At 42.9% G+C, this 19,565-nt stretch overlaps 2 protein-coding genes across 4 annotated transcripts; one reads left to right on the forward strand and one right to left on the reverse strand.

The window, feature by feature from the left end:
• Positions 1-1,355: 1,355 nt before the first annotated feature.
• On the forward strand, positions 1,356-12,953 carry ccdc85b (coiled-coil domain containing 85B). Its single transcript, XM_057850276.1, has 2 exons — positions 1,356-1,929; positions 2,475-12,953. Exon 2 carries the CDS (start codon positions 2,494-2,496, stop codon positions 3,127-3,129), a length of 636 nt encoding a protein of 211 aa, XP_057706259.1. The 5' UTR covers positions 1,356-1,929; positions 2,475-2,493; the 3' UTR covers positions 3,130-12,953.
• fosl1a (FOS like 1, AP-1 transcription factor subunit a) lies at positions 11,268-19,513 on the reverse strand. 3 transcript variants are annotated; one of them, XM_057850268.1, is made up of 4 exons: positions 19,130-19,512; positions 17,298-17,528; positions 15,570-15,677; positions 11,268-13,046 (listed from the first exon to the last, which is right to left on the reverse strand). In XM_057850268.1, exons 1-4 carry the CDS (start codon positions 19,229-19,231, stop codon positions 12,552-12,554), a joined length of 936 nt encoding a protein of 311 aa, XP_057706251.1. In that variant the 5' UTR covers positions 19,232-19,512; the 3' UTR covers positions 11,268-12,551. The 3 variants fall into 3 exon arrangements, with proteins under 3 accessions (XP_057706251.1, XP_057706250.1, XP_057706252.1); XM_057850267.1 differs by having other exon boundaries at positions 17,298-17,531; positions 19,130-19,507; XM_057850269.1 differs by lacking the exon at positions 15,570-15,677 and having other exon boundaries at positions 17,298-17,531; positions 19,130-19,513.
• Positions 19,514-19,565: the final 52 nt, after the last annotated feature.

Consider the following 19,565-nt stretch of genomic DNA (forward strand, 5'->3'; position numbering starts at 1 on the left):
GCTCTGACTTGACTTTCCCGCATGAAATATGCAATCTGCTCCCCCGCTGGCGATTAATCTGAATAATCCCGCTAAATCCCTGCACTCACCCTCCCTCTTTCTGCATGTGTCTTTGGGAGTAACTACGCGGGGATGTCAAATCCCGTCCTCGCTGCACATTTCTTTTTCGGGCTTTAGTCGGAAACTCATGCACATGACACTCGATCGGATCGGGTTAACACCCAGCATTGTCCTGGTCTCCGCGCAACAATGAAGCTAGGGCGGAAGGATGTGTGCCTCAGCACAAAACTATTGAAAGGGACGAGAGGCTGTTCGTTAATCCATTGCCTGCCATTGACGGCGATAGACGTCCCATTCATTTGGCCGGGAGGGTGCGGCGGGCGGGGGCTCTTGTCGTCAGTGGCCCCAATGAGGACATAGATTGCGGCTACATCTGATTATTTTTTTCTTTTGGGGGGCTCCACATTTGTGATTGAATTTGTTTTGACGGAATTAAATGGATTATTTATGATGTTATTCAAACTGGGAGGGACGAGGGATTACAAATATTTATGATATTTTTCTGAAACAAACGTAAAAACTCATTTTAATGTTACACAATAGAGTGCTTCTGGTGGAATTTCAAAATAAAAGACGTTTGTGGGTAACTTGGCGGTGAAAGGTTTGATTTTGTGAGGGGAATCGACTCTTTTTTTTGGTTGTTTGTTTACAATTTTTAAATTAAAAACCTATATATATATATATATATATATATATATATATATATATATATATATATATATATATATATTTTACATTTTATTTTTTAAATACATAATTATATAAAAATAATATTAATAAAGAAACTAAACTACAGAAAACTACATTGAAAAATACAGCAAAAAAATAAATAAAGATTTAAAAATTAAAACAAAATATAGAACGTTCATTATAAATACACATTTGATATAAATAATAAATAATAAATCTTTTTTGTTTTTCATATTTTCAAAAAAAAAAAATATATATATATATTTTTTTTTTTCTTCTATATGTATTTAATTTTTTTATTCTTTACAATATTTTTTTATTTTTTTATTTAGGGTAGCAAGTATTTACTCTACTTACCTATCTATCTCCCCAATGTTTTTTTTAAATAGGGTTAGGTTAGGGTTTATTTTTGTGAACTTATTGAATGCCATTGACGGCAATAGACGTCCGATCCATTTCGACTGGGGTGATTGGGGTTAGGGTTAAGCGTCATCGTAAAGCATTTAGCGTCGTGGTCAATTTTGGCAATCAATTGTTTCCTTCGTCATGACAGTCCTTCTATTTTTGACACTTATTTTGAAATGCCATTCCGAGTATTTCCGGTGACTCCCGTTAACCGCTGGTGTAGAATCTCAGCCGTGAAAAGTGTCTTGTGGAGGCGGACATTGTTGTGCTCAATGTCCAGCCAAATGATGGCTTCAAAACATGGCTTGACGTTCAATTAACATTTTGGATGGACGCTTTTGAACGGGGGGGATTTTAAAAAACGCACACCGCGCCAGGTCATGAAGCGTTTGTGAAAGGAAGTGAAGAGTCCATTGAGTCCAATCTGTGGCGACGGAACACAACATGGAACATCCCGCTCCGTGCATGGCAGTCTGAAGGCTTTTTTTTTTTTCTTTAATTTTTATTTTTACAGGAGATGATGATGATGATGATCGAGCGAGGCTTTTTTTCAAACGCAGCCCTCATCCTCCACCTCCTCATCTTCATCATCGGAGGAAGGTGAAATAAGCAGAGTGGCCGTTGCTTCCGGAGGCCCGTTTTGCCGCTGCTTTTGTTTTTTGGACGACAAATGAATCTCTGCCGGTGTGACGTATGCACCCAGAAGACACACTGGATGTGGACGCTCAGCTCGTGAAACAATTGCAGCCTTTCTGCACATTCACATTTTCTCAGGTAGAGTAAAAAAAAAAAAAAAAACACCCACGCAGTTCAGGCGGCTATTTTGCTGACAAACTCACCCATAGGCATTCTTCTGGGTGCCAAGGAACTATGTCGCAGTGAGTTGTGTGGCTTCATTTGGACACACGCCATTCTGTGGCACCGTTTTGTGACCCAGCCCGTAACTCAATTTACTTGTATCTGAAATCGTCCTTTTCCGCTCACTATGAGGAAAAACAGATTGGAATAGCATCCAAACGTCATTTAAAAGTATGCTGCGGTGAAATGATTTAGCGACGGTGGCTACCAGTCCTAGCGCTTGGACGTCTCTCACCGTCAACGACAGCCAGTGAGTTTCTAGCGATGTGCAATATTTGCCATAGAACGTCCAAGTCACTTTCCGTCCTGTTCCTTTTGCATCGCTTCCTGAATCCGTTTCATAGGCAGCAGGCAATGAGTCGAATAAGAAATCAAATGATCAACCCGGTTCATACGTCTGTTAGTCAACTCGCCCAGCTAGTTTTCCTAAGAAATATGCGATCTGACTTTTCTACATCAAGGGTTGAATCGAAAGAGACGATGAACAACGAGGGGGAGGCGTCGACGCGGGAGCTGTCCAAGATGTCGGACCGGGACCTGCTGGCGTGCTCCAAGGAGGAACTGCTGAGCCGCCTGCGCAAGGAGGAGTCGGAGAAGATCTCGGCGCTGGTCCAGCGGGGGCGCCTGATCAAGGAGGTGAACAAGCAGCTCCAGGGCCACCTGCTGGAAATCCGCGAGCTGAAAGTCATCAACCAGCGTCTGCAGGAGGAGAACGCCGAGCTGCGCGACCTGTGCTGCTTCCTGGACGACGACCGGCTCAAGGTCAAGAAGCTGGCGCGCGAGTGGCAGCACTTTGGCCACCACGCCGCCAAAGTCATGCGCGAGGACCTGGGCGGCTACCTGAAGAAGCTGGCCGAGCTGGAGCGCACCCAGGACGGCCTGCTCAAGGAGAACCTGGACCTCAAGGAGCTCTGCCTGGTCCTGGAGGAGGAGTGCGTGGGCCGCGGAGTCGGCGGCGGCGGTGGCGGCAGCAGCGCCGGCGACGCCAGCCCCGCCGGCTCCGCCGAGCTGGCCTCGCCCTGCATGGCGGCCCGGGACCTGGGCGACGGAAGCTCCAGCACGGGGAGCGTGGGGAGCCCCGACCAGCTCCGCTCCGTCTGCTCGCCCGACGACTGACCGCATCGCCGCTGAGGGCTAGACTCTACGTAAGGGCTGTCTGTCCCCACCCCGCCGATATTTCTTTCCTCACCTGGCGACCAACCCACCGGATCATTGACTACTTTGGCTTATTAGACACTCGACGACACTCAAACTCCAAAGGAAACGCATTCCGACGGCTTTCCAGTTATTTTATAATTGAACGTTGACGCCAATAGATGTCCGATAGTTAAGTCTTACCGGGTAGTTACTTTGAACTCAATGGCCGTCGTTGACGTCGCTAGACATCCCATCCGTCCGGACCGAGACGACCCACCGGTAGCGTTGCCGTGCCTCCCGGTCCGAACGGATCGGACGTCTGTCGCCGCCGATGAGGTCAATAAGCGACTAAAATGTCACAGTGTGATACAGATTCATTGTTTGACAACAACGAACCTTTTTTTCTAACCGAGCAAAAGCCATTCACGTGAACCAAATGTTAATGGCCAACCCTCTCAGTCAAACTGGATAGGACGTAGATCGCCGTCAATGGCGGTGAATGTGTTAGGAAGACGGAAATGTTGGAAGTCATGACAAAATAATTGCCTACGTTCCGACAACGTTCTCTCTCACACTTGACGGCTCTAAAGCCGGGGTCGCGGCCCAGGGGCAATTTGCGGTCCGCGGGACAATATTCTGCGGCCCTCAAATTTGAGTCGTCGTGTGCCTCGCGCAAATTTTGCCATGGGCAATATCAAACCATTTAAAAAAAAAAAAATCGAAATACATTTATTCAAAATCGGATAAAAAGAAACACATAAACTAGATATAAAAATTCCATGGGACATAAAATATATATAAATATGCAATATCTATAAATCAATACAAATGTAAGGGTAAAAAATATATTAAAAATGAATACATTATAATTAATGTTGTTTTTTTTTTTTTTTATCATAAAAATAGTCATAAAAAAAAAGGTACACTTAAAAAAGCCATCGACAATTTAAAAATTCTGAAGTTTACATTTCAAAAAAACATTAGAATTTAAAAAAAAAAGGAAACTAATACACTTGAAAGCAAGGGTGTAGGTTTGGTCTCAACATCGGTGGGGACGCTATAACAGCATATACACTTTTTGCTGGGGACGGGACATTAATAGGACCAAACAGATTGGGTAAACGGGGGTCGGGGCTACATTTCTCACCAATATGCTGATGTGTTTCCTACGTAAAAAGCAAAAAAAATCTTATTTTTAAGGGAGAAAATGGGGGGAATCCCCCTTGCGTCATATAAACGAAATTTACAGTTGTTGTGTGTTTTTGTGTGTGTGTGTGTTTTGTGTCTGTTTGTTTTTTTGGGGGGAGGGTAAACTGTCTTCAAATAAAATTATTTTTAAATGTATGATGCAGAAAATAAATACATTTTAATTAATGAATAAATACACAAAATGCACAGTTAAATTTACATTAACACTAGAAAACACATACTGTACAAGAAAAACCTTATCTCTAAGCTGCTCGAGTTTTGCAGGTTAGCAGTTTAATGTTATGCTAACGCTGATGCAGGTCGGAATTTCAGTCGTAAAATTAGTGGCGTATTCCCCACTTCCACAACATTGACGTCTTTTTACATGACTTACAGTGGCCGCTGCTGCGGGCCGGCCGGAAAAAAATTCTAATATCCCTTTTCTTCGAAGGGGGCGGAGGAGGCGGCATGTCGACACATATTTTTGTCGAGGTTGTGTGAGTGTGCGTGTTGGTGTGTTCTAGTCATCAGACAATCAAACGTGCATTTGGGGGGGAGGGGTGAAAAGGGGTAAATGTAAGTCTGAACAAAATGAAAATAATTCACTTAATATTGGTAGGGTCTTTTCAGTATGAGAAGACGATCTACATAACTGAAGTCATTATATCATTCAAATAAAGTTGCTTAAAAGCATCCTGTTAGGTGTTATGTCCCTACTGTCCCTATCCAAACCTACGCCCTTGCTTTAAAGAATGACAATAAATACAAACATAGAGTATTTGTCTGGGAAATTTTGGTTTTGTTTTCATTTTCTTAAATCTCCTAGCTTGGTAATGTTGCTACCGACAAGTTGGCTAAAGTGAATGAGCAACATTTTGGGGAGAATCTTTGATTGAGCCCTGTGATTCATTCCAACTCACTAATCATTCCCGAATCAGTAGGCTCATAATGGTTCAAGGATGATTCTGAAGCCAGAGATTGATTGAAAGCCCTTCATCATTCCCGATTCCCTCATATTCGTCAGTTATAGTCGTTATAGCGGATGACATCATTCTATTCTCAGGGAGTCAAGAATGAGCCATTGATTGAGAATCATTCATCACGACTCCCGCTTCATGATAGCGCTCTCTCCGGCATATGGAAACACCTCGATCGCCGTACGGGCCGTTTTATATCCCGATATAAATTTACCGATTTCAACTCAGATGTAACCGTATGTACAGTTTTGCCTTTTACATTTTGAGTGCAATATGAAAGGCTGTCATGTACGCTCATTAGGGAAAGAGATTGTTAGCAGCTCGTTCTTTTCCAAATGTAGTAGACGCTGACATCATTTATTCATTGTCAGTCTCTGTACTACAAGTTCATAATGGGTGGGCTCCCTTTTGAAGCGAGCGAGTTGAGCTGACTTCCACCCGTTCCGATCGTAGTCTGTCAAATTGCCATCGGAAGACGCTTACCAGAAATGGACGAGTCCTTAACTGCCGTTAACGGCAAAAGAGGTCCAATCTAACGGAAGCCAGAGTGTTGAGGACAAACGAACGGACGTTCGTTCGGTTCCGGATCGGAGTGGACGTAAACTCGTCACAGACTCACTCCGTTGCACGGCAGAATGATGATCGGGCGTCCGTGGTCGTCAGCCGCACCGGAAAGTATTACGAGCGCAAAACGGTCGACTTAATAAATGAATGGGAATTACGCCCGTAGTTTACCATTGTTTTTGCGATATATGTGTGTATATATAGCATCAGCCCTGCACGATATCGACACGATCGACACAAATAAGCCTGTTCCTTAGATACCGATGTTGGCCTGCCGATGGCGCCCGATTTGCACCGACTGGATGGATGGGATTCCGTTTGCCCACAAGGCCGGACTGTTCTCCCCAGGTATTTCTTAAATGCCAGGAGAAGAGTCTGGGACCCGGCCCCTCGCTGGCCTCTCGAGCCACAAACGAACGTATCCGTGCAATGGGATTTGTTTTTCGTGTTCTTAACGAGCAACGTCGCGCTTCCGCGTCGGAAGTCGTCTCCGCAACTAAACGGATGGCTAACGGGAGAGTCGAGAATATGTTCCAATCCGCGGTCAATTTAGTTTTAAATGACCAAAAACTTGCGCTAGCCACGTTGAATAAACTTCTTCGTTCTTCTCGTAGGTTTACTTCCTCGCGCTAGAGTTTCTTGTCGCTTTACCAACGGCCGCCCGTCACCGATCGGTCCGCTCCGCTGTCCGTTTGCCGTGGCTCGCCTCCCCGGGAATTTGATTTGCGGAACGGTCGCCGGACTCGATCGCCGGAGCAGCGTCCAGTCTGGAGTTCCGGGTAAGGATTCCCTATTCCATAGTAGTACCGGGAACGTGACTCCCCCTGCCGACCGTACGTTTGTAATACATGCGAAACAATTCAAAATTGCAACACAGTTGTTGGTGATACTCTGCCAATTGCGCGGTGGTCTTCAAAGTCAAAACTGCTAGTGATAAGTATTAGTAGGTAATTGGAGCTCTCAAAAATATTAGGGCGACGTGTCGTTTCTGATGACCTGACCCCATATTTTGTGATATCGGTATCGTGATATGAAACGGCCCACGTCGTGATGGGATTTTTGTTCGTTATAGCACAAAGGGATTTGAAGATGATCGAATCATTCCCAAATTCACCAAACTGTCATTTTTGGGGGGGGGGGGGGGGGGGGTAACGCACTGAAAAATCCAGACTTGTAAAGCAACAACAACAACAAAAAAAGACGATTGAGCCTTTTTGAAATGCTGCAAGAGTGGCCGCCACGTGCTACCTGGCTGCCGTTTTCAAGACTGCCCTTTCTACACCTTTGCCACTTGATACTGTAGCTTTAGCTTTATCAACAGTTTTTCTAGTGACTTTTTCAGTGGTTTGTTGTTTAGAAGAAGAAGAAGAAAAAAAAAATCAGTCACGGGACCTGAAAGTGGCCAGCCTGGCTGACTGGCGATGATGATTGCAAAGCGAATTTACACTGGACTAGCTGACACTGGGCCTTTTTTCTATTGCACTGAACGGCGCGACGGTTGGTCCCGAGACCAATTTCGATTCACTTTTGAGCCATATTTAGTCTAAAAAGCACTGAAGCGGCGCATGGTGAAAATCTCCATCTTTATGCACACGCCGCCTCGGGACCGACCACTAAGTGTCCGCCGTACGGCCGCGCGGCAGCCCGAATAGAGGCGAGCGAGAGGGAGCCAAATATCCACTTTTGCCAACTGGAAAGAACGACTCGGATTCGCTCGGACCGGCTCGTTCGCGTACACACTTTAGGTTGGCTGTATAATTTGTACTTACGGAATTTTTGTCACATGAATGATAGTTGACGCGACTCACAAAAAGTTGGTGGAGGGAATGGTCATTCAAAGTGCTTTACATTGCATGATAAATAGAAATAACGACAGGATTGATCAAAGTAACATGAAATCGGTGTTTGATTTGTCCTTTTGGTCTCTGTTGCTGTGTCATTTAGTGCTTTTTTTCCCATCCATGTTCAAATGAAGTACATTTTGAAGAAAGATTTGAGTTTTTTTCTGGTTTCATTGTTAAGTGAGTTTTCTCTGAATAAATTCAAAGTCATTTCACAAAACATTTTGAACAAAAACAGTCACAGTTGTTGTTTTTTTCTTTGGTCGCCTATTTTTCAAGAAACTCCTTCATTGTCATTGACAGTCTCGTTCGTTCATTACAGCCGGGACGGCGGGCGCCGAGTGATCTCCTTTAGCCGACGGACGCCCGATCCGGTCGGGGCCGCGAAGCCCTTCCCGTCACAATGGATCGGACGTCCGTCGCCGTCAATGGCGGCCGATGACCGCCTCTGTGTCAGAAAAGCCCAACTTTTTGTGAGTCCGCACGCTGTATTTCTTTTTCCACCTGTAAGCTTGTGATACGCTGTTTTTGGCTGCGGGCCTGCACATGTATACTTGTGCTCAATGTGCATTCAAGAGCTTTAAATACAAGTGCTGTGCTACTTTGCCACCATGTGCGCGTCGCTCTCCTGTCTTTGTGTCAAAGGCACCATCGATTTTCAATTGAAACGTTTTCATCGGTTTCCCCGCCGTGCACCCCCGGCTCTCAATCTGTTCGGCTAACCCACTTTTAGCAACCCGGCCGTTGCCCGTTTGCGGCTTTCCTTTCCAATCAATGTGAACATTCAATATTTTGTCACCAGTCAGTTCATTCTGAAATGGGCATATGATCTTGCAGATAACAGTGGCGGTTGTAGGATTTTTCTGAAACGGGGGCCAAATGTCGTGTTTGTTTTACGCAGATTATCCCGCACGTGACGATAAAAGCGTTGCTCAAAAGTGTCCGGCAAAGATAAACCGGTAAAGTTTGTAATCATTAAGGATACGATCATTTGAGTCACTTTTTTGAAAAGTCATTCCAAACACGAAAAGCAACATTCATGTATACCATAACGGCACGAGCTCGTTCTCCCTCACCTGACAAATGATGGATTTGCCGATCGCCACGGTTTGTGCTAAAACGGGCACTTCAGTGGTCATTCAAATTAGAGGTGGGGCCAGTAGTCCACCCCTAAAAACGCCACTGACATATTTGTGTTTTTTTTTTCCCCCTTTTTCTCTTTTCGAATTGAAAATTCAAAAAATGTCAAAAGATTTTTTCTTCATTTAAATATATATATATATATGGCGGGAAACAGACAAGGCTGAAAAAGCAGTTTCTGCTCTTGCACCCCTCTTTAAAATAAACTGCTGTATTTGAAGCCAAAACAACTGTTGTGTTTGATAGAGCAATATGTCTATATGCTGCCATAGCAGATTCATGGCGCATTAAGCCCCCGAACTATTTCTAATTGTCCAATTTACCCTGGAAACCCCCGTTTACAGACGTCCTGCAATCACTTTTGTTTCAACCCAGCCATAAAAAGAAGTAATTATATTTATTATTCAAAATGTCATTTTTAGCTTTGAATCATTAACTGGTGTCTAATATTTACCAAAAAAAAAGATGACTTTAAAAAAATGATTCACTCATGTATTTGAAACTTTTAAACAAATCATGTCACAATGAAAAAAATGGTGTCTGTAAAAAAGTCACGGATATCCACCTCGTAACTATTGATTAATTGTAGTTTTTTGTTAGTTTTCCCCGATATGTTAGGTGATAAATAATTGATCCAAACAAAGAAAAAAAGGGAAAAAAATGTAAAGGGTCAATTTATGAAAAAGAAAATCTCAACCACTCCTTGATGTCTGCAATTTCTGCATGGCGACCCTTGTTATATGACCATGTTTCACCCATAAAATCCAGCTGTGGCCATTGAAACAAGGCAAGTACGCGACAGTGTCTCGTTAAAATCGTGGCATCTTTAATTGTGCTCTTTCATGCTCTCATCTTTGTCCTATACGCATGTCTGATACATCATTGGAAAGCTTAAAATCTCAAAGAGCATTAAATAAAAAGAATTAAACCCCTAAACCATAACATGAGGTGAGAGCATAAGAGACCATTATTAAAGACACCCTGATTATTGCATACTTACCATTTTTCAATCCAAAAACTCCATGTAGCGCGGATCGCCGAGTGTCAAGACACAGCTGTGAATGGCCACAACTTTTAGGGGATTTGAATTGTGAAACACGGTAATATAACAAGGGTCGTCATGCAGAAATCGCAGACATGTAGGAGTGGTCGAGATTTTCGTTTTCAAATATTTACGCTTTTAAACATTTGTTTTTTTTTTGCCCAATTTTTCTTTGTTTGGATCGATTATTTATCAGCTAACAAAAAAATACAATTAATCGATAGTTATGAGGTAGATATCCGTGACCTATTTACAGACACAATTTTTTCATTGTGACGTGATTTGTTTGAATATTATTTTTAATATTATAATATTATATAATATTTAGTTTCAAATATGCGAGTAAATCATTTTTTAAAAGTTTAATATTATTTTTAATATTATAATATATTAATATATAATATTTCGTTTCAAATATGCGAGTAAATCATTTTTTTAAAGTCCTTTTTTTTTTTTTTTTTTTTAATAAACTAAATATTAGACATCAATTAATGATTCCAAGCTAAAATGATAGACATTTTGAATAAAAAATATAATTACTTCTTTTTATGGCTGGGTTGAAACAAAAGCGGTTGCGCGGTGTCTGTAAATGGGGGGTCTACAGGGTAAAACGGACAAATTAAAACTAGTTTGGGTGCCATGAAACCGCTATGGCAGCATATAGACATATTGTTCTATCAAACACAAGAGTTCTTTTTGGCTTAAAATACAGCAGTTTATTTGAAAGGCGGATGCAAGAGCAGAAACTGCTTGTAAGAGCCATATTCCTGATTTGTGTTATTGTCATTTTACTCCTTACCACTAGAGGCTGTCAATCGTGTCTTTCTACTGGCCAGGGATTAGCCCCGGTAGGCTAGAAAAGACAGCTAATCATGTCACAGGTGTTGGTAGTTAGGAGAGCAAAAGAGTTTTTGACTGTTTGAATGTGCTTTTTTTTTTGTTTGTTCTGTTGTGGATAGCTTTTGAGGCTTTTGGTCCGTTACATTTATTTGGACAAAGTGCTTTTGAGTTAAGTTATTCGACGCCACCAAAATAAACTATTGCATCGAAGAGAAATGGACTCGCTGTGTATGCTTTGCTTCTTCAACTGCACAAACTCCTATCATCCAGTACTTGACTGGGAATAGGAAGTAGTCACTACACTGCTTTTTCAGCCTTGTCTGCGTTTTCCGCCATATAAATATATCATTACATATTTACCTTTTTTTTTCTTTGTAATTTTAATACAGCAAAATGGAGTATTTTGAATACAAAAAAAAAAAAAAAAAACCTTACCCTCACCTCTAAATGGATTAGCGGTCAATGAGTGAAAACAGAAATTCCTAAATATTTCCAGTGAAAGCCAAAGCAAAGAAATGACGGAAACAGTTTCTAAATCTCTTTATTTTCTCCAAATCTGCAAAAGGTAAGGCACTGCCCATATAGCCATTATCAAAAATATATATTAGCCTCTCTCACAAATAAATATGCTTGCAATCAACTTCTACGGGCCAGCCTTAGTGGTCAATACAGCGGAACGTTCCCTTCTATGCAAAGGGACGTGAAAAATATAGAATTCTGCATGCAACACAATCGCCAGGTCCCAAATATGAAAAAATATCATCTCTGTAAGGCCGGAAGCGTATACGCCGATTCCGATCGTGCCACTCGTGGAATAAAAAAAAGCATATTTGATAAATGATTACATTTATAAAAAAATGCATGCAGGAATACAACTATAACCAAAAAGCACTGATGGTGACATCATCACATCATAAAGTAGGTTTTTTTTTTTTCCATGAATATGATCCCATTTTTTTAGATGTCTAAAGCAAAAGAGTGATAAAAGTTACTTTTTCAAATGTAACTTTGGCAAGTTTAACTTGACCATCATAAAATGTTCTGATACCTTACAATTTGTTAAAATAGTTCTTTTTTAATTGAATATTTTTTTCAAAGGAAGGGCATCAAAGTTGTAAAAATATAAAAGAAATATTTGTTTTTTTTTCCAGAACCAGAGAACTTGTCCATTTTTTTGGCCATTTAGGGGTAGTCCAATTCCTACCCGGACCATAGATATTACATGTATAGAACGGGATTGAGGCGGTTAACTTATTCACTGCTCTTTTGTCGGCGATTGCATGGTTTTCTCCACAAAAAATCGAGAGACATTTTCAAAGGACAAAACATATTCACGTAATTAAGATTCAGGCTGAATGTCGGGGGAAAAAAAGTCATTAGTGTATTTTCAAGTTCGCTTAAATAACTGCATCTCTGATAGGGTCCTACTTCTGCTCTTTCCAGCCGTGTGGCCAATTGCATATGTAGTATGTTATTCTTATTGATTATATTTTGTTACCCTCTATTGACGCGACGCGATCGGGCCCAATGTCCGATCGATCGAGCGATCTGATCGGGGACATCCCTCATTTCTGATGTTTACGAAAAGTGAGGAACAGATAGCTATTTCAAAGTACACACTCCATTGATAATGTTATGTTTAGCGAACGGAACGGACCCAAAATGGCCGTCCCGATCGTCTCGCGGCGCATAACGTTCCACGAATATCTATTGCCCGGATCCCCAAAATTAATGGGGGAAAGGGAAAAAAATCCCCTGCAAAAGAACAATCCAAAAATTGAAATGACGGAAATGCCGTCAATCGTCCGATCAAAGCGTGAGGATGGTGGGCGAGTGCAAGGAGTGATCGGATTGGTCGCCGCTGCTGCTGCTGCGCCGGTGCGCCGCCCCGCAAGGTTGCGGGGCCTGCTGGGGGACGTCGGCGGGAGCCGAGGGGTAGGTGAAAATCATGCTGGCCGCCAAGGGGGTGAGGGACGGAGTGGACGCTAGGACGGGGGTGTGCAAGGACTCGGACTCCTGGCCCGACGACGACGACGCGCTCTTGGCGGGGAGGCTGATCTTGGGTTTAACCTTTTGGGTTTTGGCGGGGGCCGGCCCGGGAGCGGCGTACTCCTCGGGCTCAGTCTTGACGAGCGCCGAGGACGAGAGCCCGGCGCCCGCGTCGCCATCGGAGTCGGAGGAGTCTTGGATTTTGCAGATGGGACGGTGCGCCTCCAAGACCAGCTCCAGCTTCTCTTTCTGCTTTTGCAACTCGGCGATCTCGTTTTGTAAGCGGCTCTTTTCGTCCTCCAGCTGCTCCGTCTCCTGAAACCGCGATAAAGGCAATAAAAAAAAGTGAGAGTGAGGATTTTAGACAGATAATACTAGAGCTGAAACGAGTAACTCGAGTTTAAAAACTGATCCGAGTAATTTTATTCACCTCGAATAATCATTTATTTTGACAGCTCTAAGCATCACGTTTTGCTCAGACTACTTTTAATGCGGGACAACGCGCTGATGTCACGTGCGGAGAGGAGGAAGGGATAAAAAAAAAAAAAAACTTACTGCAGCAGACAGCCGCTGCAAACGACGCCGATGTTGCTAAATACTAGCCCGCACGATGCTATGTTGGTAGCAGGTAGCGTCTGATGCGTATCATAGAGATCACATGTATGTTGAACTAGATGCGAAATGACAGACTTGGCCGTGTCTGGGCAGCGTTAGTAAACAGCCGCCATCTTAAAGCAGTAGATCGCTAAGCGCTAATAAAGAGCGCTAAGCGCTAATAAATAAGATTAACGTTACTGTCACTACTAGCTCACGTAACGTTAGCCCTGCGGAGGGCTAGGTTTCTATTAATTATGACCACATATGTCTTACATACAGGGTTTAACATAACATAACATTGTGGAGTGATGGGGGTGTAAAATAAAAACTTAATAATGCTAACTATCAATTTTAGCTCAGTAGTCATTGCTGGATAAAACACCAAGTAGCACTGGTCCCTCATGTGCTCCAATACAGCCTGTATCATACATTTATTTTGAACACTGCAAAAACTCAAAATCCTATCAGGACTTACAGTTTAGACTAACTTAAAACTTAACTAGAACTTTAAAATGGCTTGACACAAAGAGAAATTCAATTGAAACACGTGGGAAAAAAATCCTAACTTTTAAGTGATGTGTGTTATCAAGCGTAACGGCATTTTTAGGTAAGATATCTATATACATTTTTAATAAGATCTAAAAGTTTTTTGAGTTAAGCAGTGAATTAGTCTTTTTTTTTGTTCTAGTTACATCCGAGATGCAATTGTTGGCTGTTTTCAACAATATACATGGAAACATTGATTGACTGAAAATGGTTCAAGATTAGATGAAATGTCTCGTTTTCTCATGTATATTTATAATTGCTCTTCACCTAAAAATATATTTGTTTTATCCGATTACTCGATTAATCGATAGAATTTCCAGTCGATTACTAAAATATTCGATAGCTGCAGCCCTAGATAATACGTTCATCACATTAAGAATTGAACTCATTGACGGTATTAGACACCCAATCTATTTGAAGTAGGACGGACGAACATTCAATGGCTTCATATGGATCGGATGTCGACTACTCGTTGAAATTCAAAACAATTGGACCCCGCGTGATTGATGGTCTATCATTGACAACCAATAAAGTCTGAATGAAATTTGTCTAATGTGCAATAGTGGCAAAACGCAAATAAAAGCCAGTATTTCCAGAATTTGGAAGCCCCAAACAGTGGCCGCTATTTTCAGCGAGTTAAACCAATCAAAACAGAGTATCCCAGACGGCGCGCCCTTCCTCGGGAGTCTTATTACCACACACACACCTGTGCTTGAAGTACTGAAATCCAGGATGGATTTGGTTCTGGTTCCAAAGAGACCGGCGCTAACTGGACCTCAGTGGAAAGGCCAGTTTTTTGACGCCGATGGCTGGCTTGTATTCAGTGCTTTGTCACTGCCTAGTGGCGCTTTGCTGTAGCTAAATTGTTCAAATCCGGCTTCTGGAAATGAGGGCGTCGCTGCACCGGTATCAACCGTGGGATGATTAGCCTACGCCACTGCGATCGCACTATGCGGGCCTAACCTAACCTCAATGAGGCAGCTAGCAGAAGCCAGCTATTTTTGAGCAAAGAATTTGAGAAAGTGCAAATTTGCTAGACCTAACTTTACGTGACAGCCTATCGTCGCGACGCGTTTCGGGAGGGCGGTTAGCGCTTTGTTTTGACGGACAGGTCGCCATTTCCAGACGCGCCCGCAGACCAACAGGATGGCCGTTTATGGCGATCGTCACGCTAAATGGAGACGGGTTTAGCGATATACCCAAGGCCGGCTCAGCCTATACGCAGAGTATGCAGCTGCTTAGGGCCCCTGACCACTACGGGGGCCCCCAATCTGGCAACCTCATTTTATACGTTGTTAATAGAGCATCGTGAATAATGTGGCGCGCATTGCCATGTATCTATGCAAACATCCATTTTCTTCTCATTACAATCTGGCAACCTGGGGAGTGACGTTGAACCTGCTTTGCGATGATTGGTGCTCAAACTTGCTTTGAAAATAGATGCACGAATATGTCGAAGAGAATTTATCTTTCTGGAGCAGAGAAACGAAAAATCTGATTAATATACAAAATATGGACGTATGGGTTGGATCGCACGTATGGGTTTCACAGTACACTGACGAAATGGTGGGCCAAAAATATGGGCCTTTTGGCATTATTTTGCTTAGGGCCCCCAAATGGCTTGGGCCGGCCCTGCATATACCGTATCATCATATGGTACGTCAGAAAGAATGTATCATTTCTACGTCAACTCACGTTTTGCAGCGTGTCCGTCAGCTCCCGCCGACGATTGCGACATTTGGCCGCCGCCAGTTTATTGCGCTCTCTCCTTATTCGCCGTCTCTCCAGCTCCTCCAAGGACAACTGAAAACGACAACAAGAGCGAGTGAAAATCTCGTCCGTAATTGGATATGTGAAAAGCGAACGCGATCCCGGTGACGCGCGGCGCCGGTGTCACCCAATGAGTCAAGCGGCCAAATTGGCGCGCTTTTGTGTCGCTCCTAGCTCGCCGCGGTTCTGCGCTTTCATAGGCGCTGCACGGGCGGGCGTGAGTCAGCCTCTGGCCCAAACGGTGACTCAGGTGTGAGTCACGCTGCGTGACTCGCAAGCCGTGCGTGCGCGCGCGTGCGTGACTCAACTACGGGCCCGCTTCCTGTGCCACTTACGCCGACAGAAAATACTGGAGTAAAACCGCTTGAAATCAGGAGAAGCCATGCACGCAGGAATCCATCAGTTTGTCCTATATTTCAATTGCTTGCCTGATGGAAGGGATGAAAACAGGGGATGTCATCGTGATTTGGATATTTATTCATCCATTTGGGACACATTTATTTGAGAAGTTTCTTTTACTTTATTGAATCGGATAATATTAATGCCTGCAGTCACCCTCTACACTCTTGTCATCAGTGCACAGAGGAGCACGTTCAGCAACAGGTCGCTCTCTTCCCCATGCAGGTGCAGAACCAATCGGCCGCGAGACTCCATTGTCCCCCACAACTCTTCTCTAGGTGGGAGGAGGATAGCACTTTAGCACCTCTGCTGCCATTTGTAGCTCGGGTTCTCCTCCTATTGTCTCTGCATGCTGTGTATTATTTCTTTGCATTGAATTGTGTTTATTCCATTTTGAAATGTATTTTTCTTTTGATCCTTTTCAGCACATTTTTACCATCTTGCGCTTTATACTTTTATCTTTGCTGCTGTGGTGTTAGGGAACACTCATTTCTCTGAGGGAACCCTCCCATGGGATTAAAAAAGTGTTTTTAATGACTCATTTGATCATTAGTCATCTTTTATGAATTAACATGATCATATTAGTTAGGCGGCCCAAAGTCTGCGAGAGTCTCCAGGATGGACTGATGATATTATTTGATATCTTTTGATTCCTTGCCTGAATTAGATCAGATCATTACATTTCAGTTTTTCATATTTCCATGACTATGTTATTTGATTTGAAAACTTCTTTTTTTATCGTACATATTTTAGCAACAACGGTAGGTCTGCGAAGCCCTATATTTTGGATGATTTCGGTTTATAAAAATAAAGTTTACTCCCATAGAACATTTTAAAAAGTCAGCAGAAAAATGCATTTGAAGTTACCTCAGTCTTTTGCTGCAAGTTGACGGCGATAGACGTCCAATCCATTTTGACCGGGAGAGGCTAAATGACCATTTCTTCAAGTCAAAAAGGATAGGACGTCCATCTATCGCCACCCCTGGCGGCCACCTGTGAGTTAGGTACAGCAATATTTGTACTAATATTTGCGCAACACTGTCAATATTGTCGAAATAAACAGCGTGCGCTCGCTCGCTCGCTCGCTCGCTCGTCCGACCTGACCCGAAAATCCAAATCATTTGGGCGGCGTCATCACCGCGTCACTATTACGCAAGTCCGGCCAATGTGTCACGGGAAGTGACGCGCCACTTTCATCACACGTTGACCAATTTTTCCTCACAATTGACGGACGGCTGTACGTGCGCGCCTTACGTGCTCCTCGTTCCTGCGCCGCGTCGGGGCGGCGCCCGCTCTGATGACCCCCATTCTGACGTCGTGAGGGGGCGGAGCCCCAGGACGCGTCCCGGAGAGAGAGGGGTACGGCGGCGCCGGGGAGCGAGACGCGCCCTGCTGCTGCACCAAGGCGGGCTGGACCAGCCACTGGAGGTCTCGGTTAGCGGCGATGGCGTTGAGGCTCGGGACGAACCGGTCGGCGCCGCTCAGCTTCTGTCCGAACACGAAATACGTCAGTAACGGTAACGATGCACCCGAAAGCGAATAAGAAAAGAATCTGTCTGCTGCACACACTTTTTTTGCACTTTATATTAGTTGAAAAGCCACTGTCGACCCCTAGATGTCAGGAGTTACAAAATTGACCAAAAAAGAAGAATGAAAACAGGAAGTCTGTTAGTGGAAGTATTCATGGGGGGGGGGGGGGGGGGGGGTCTCTCAGGTTTTTGTAGAGGGCTATGTCGATAAATTTGGTTTGCTTTAAAGAGAGGAGCTTTGCTTAGTCAAAAATTGCTTCGTCGGTAATTTCGCTCCATTATAAATGACTATCATCGGCATAGGTAGATTTCATGTATTTGACCTTGCGATTTAAAAAAAAATTTTTTTTTTGCATGACTACTATTCATCAGTTGGATGCCACTGACAGCAATTGGTGATCATCTTTCTTTTTGCCAATATTTTTGGATTTTTTTCCCCTTTACATATTTGTTCGGGGTGCCATAGTTTAAATATTCAATGGTATTTTGGTTTCATTTTTTTTTTCAATATTTTTGAAATTTGTTTTTTATTGTATGAGTATAGCTGCTGTGGTTTTCTTTGGCAATATTTGAGTTTTTTTCTATATAGTGCCATGACTAATGCATTTGTGACACTTTTGAATTTAATCTTTATATATATATATCAAATAATGATTAAAATATTTTAAAAATGTTGCGGTTGATATTTTTTTCCACATAGATCAAAAAGCATTGGGAGGAATACATAACAATGGTAATAAATAAATATGAGATCAAATTTGAAAATATACAACTAATGTTTGGGAAAATCTTCAAAAGAAAATGAAAAGAATTACATAGGTTTCACAATAAAAAAAAAAAATCAAAAGAAATAGGGAAAATAAATGTAGAACATTAATTCAAGATGAAAATTGAAATGACACCAGAGGAATTGATTTTTTTTGGCAGTCATAAATTCCATCTCTCCAAATCAACACCTCACGGTAGGGTCAGGATTGTGGGGTGCTGGAGCCAATCCCAACTGACTTTGAGGGAAAGGCAGACTACGCCCTAAAATGGTCGCCAGTCAGTGTCAGTCATACACTTTAGAAAATTTCCACCAAAATGATGATCAAATTTTGATTTATCCTCTTTTAAAAAATAATGACTTTTTTTTTGTATTTGATTTGATTTCTTATATATATTTGGAGAGTTTCTCATTTTTAGCTGTATTTTTTTCTCCCCACTTTCATTTATTTCGTGTTTTTGTTTTAATATTAGTGTCTACTTGTATATTCCACCGATGGTTGGTGTATATTTGTTAAAGGTAAATACAGGCGTGAAGGGGTTAAAACAACGAGACTCGCTCGTGATGTCGTTTGAAGCTCATCTTTACGCCCCCCCCCCCCCCCTCCGACTCATTCAATTTTTAAACTGCTTTTTTTTTTCTCTCGTCTTTTTAACTATAATCTCGAAAGGGGAAATACAATTGATGAGATGGATGGGGGAAAAGAAATATTAAGCGTTAGGCATGTGTTACGTCAAGTGACAAGTTTCCGGCTAAGCCAGGCCGGGCCAGTCAGGCCGAGCCTACCTTACCTGCTCTTGTGTGATGGAAGTCCCGGAGCTTTCCAGGGAAGCCGCGTTGGAAGCAGAAGCCCCCGCGAACGACGCACTGCCTCTCCCGTGACCTCGGTACATGCTATTTGTCGAAACAAGTCGATTAAATGTCCAAGTGTTTGTCCTAAATTGAAAAAGATCCCCTTTTTGAAGCTCAAAGTGCCTCAGTCAATGGCGGCAAATCGGTCGAGTCCAAGCGGCGACCGATCGGAGGGGTGGCCAAGAAGTAAATGTCGTCTTTTTTTTGCTCCGCTCGTCCTTAAACTTGACGAGAGCACTCTGCTCGTGTCACGCGCTGATGAGTCACTCACCTTGAAATCATAGTGAAGCGACGAGTACGCCGTTGTAAACTCTTGAAGCGACATTAGCGTTTCGCCACGCCCCTCCCGGTTTACGGGAAATAAGGTTGTCTGGA

This window comes from Corythoichthys intestinalis, chromosome 11 (genome assembly GCF_030265065.1).
Source record: "Corythoichthys intestinalis isolate RoL2023-P3 chromosome 11, ASM3026506v1, whole genome shotgun sequence".
Classification (NCBI taxonomy): domain Eukaryota; kingdom Metazoa; phylum Chordata; class Actinopteri; order Syngnathiformes; family Syngnathidae; genus Corythoichthys; species Corythoichthys intestinalis.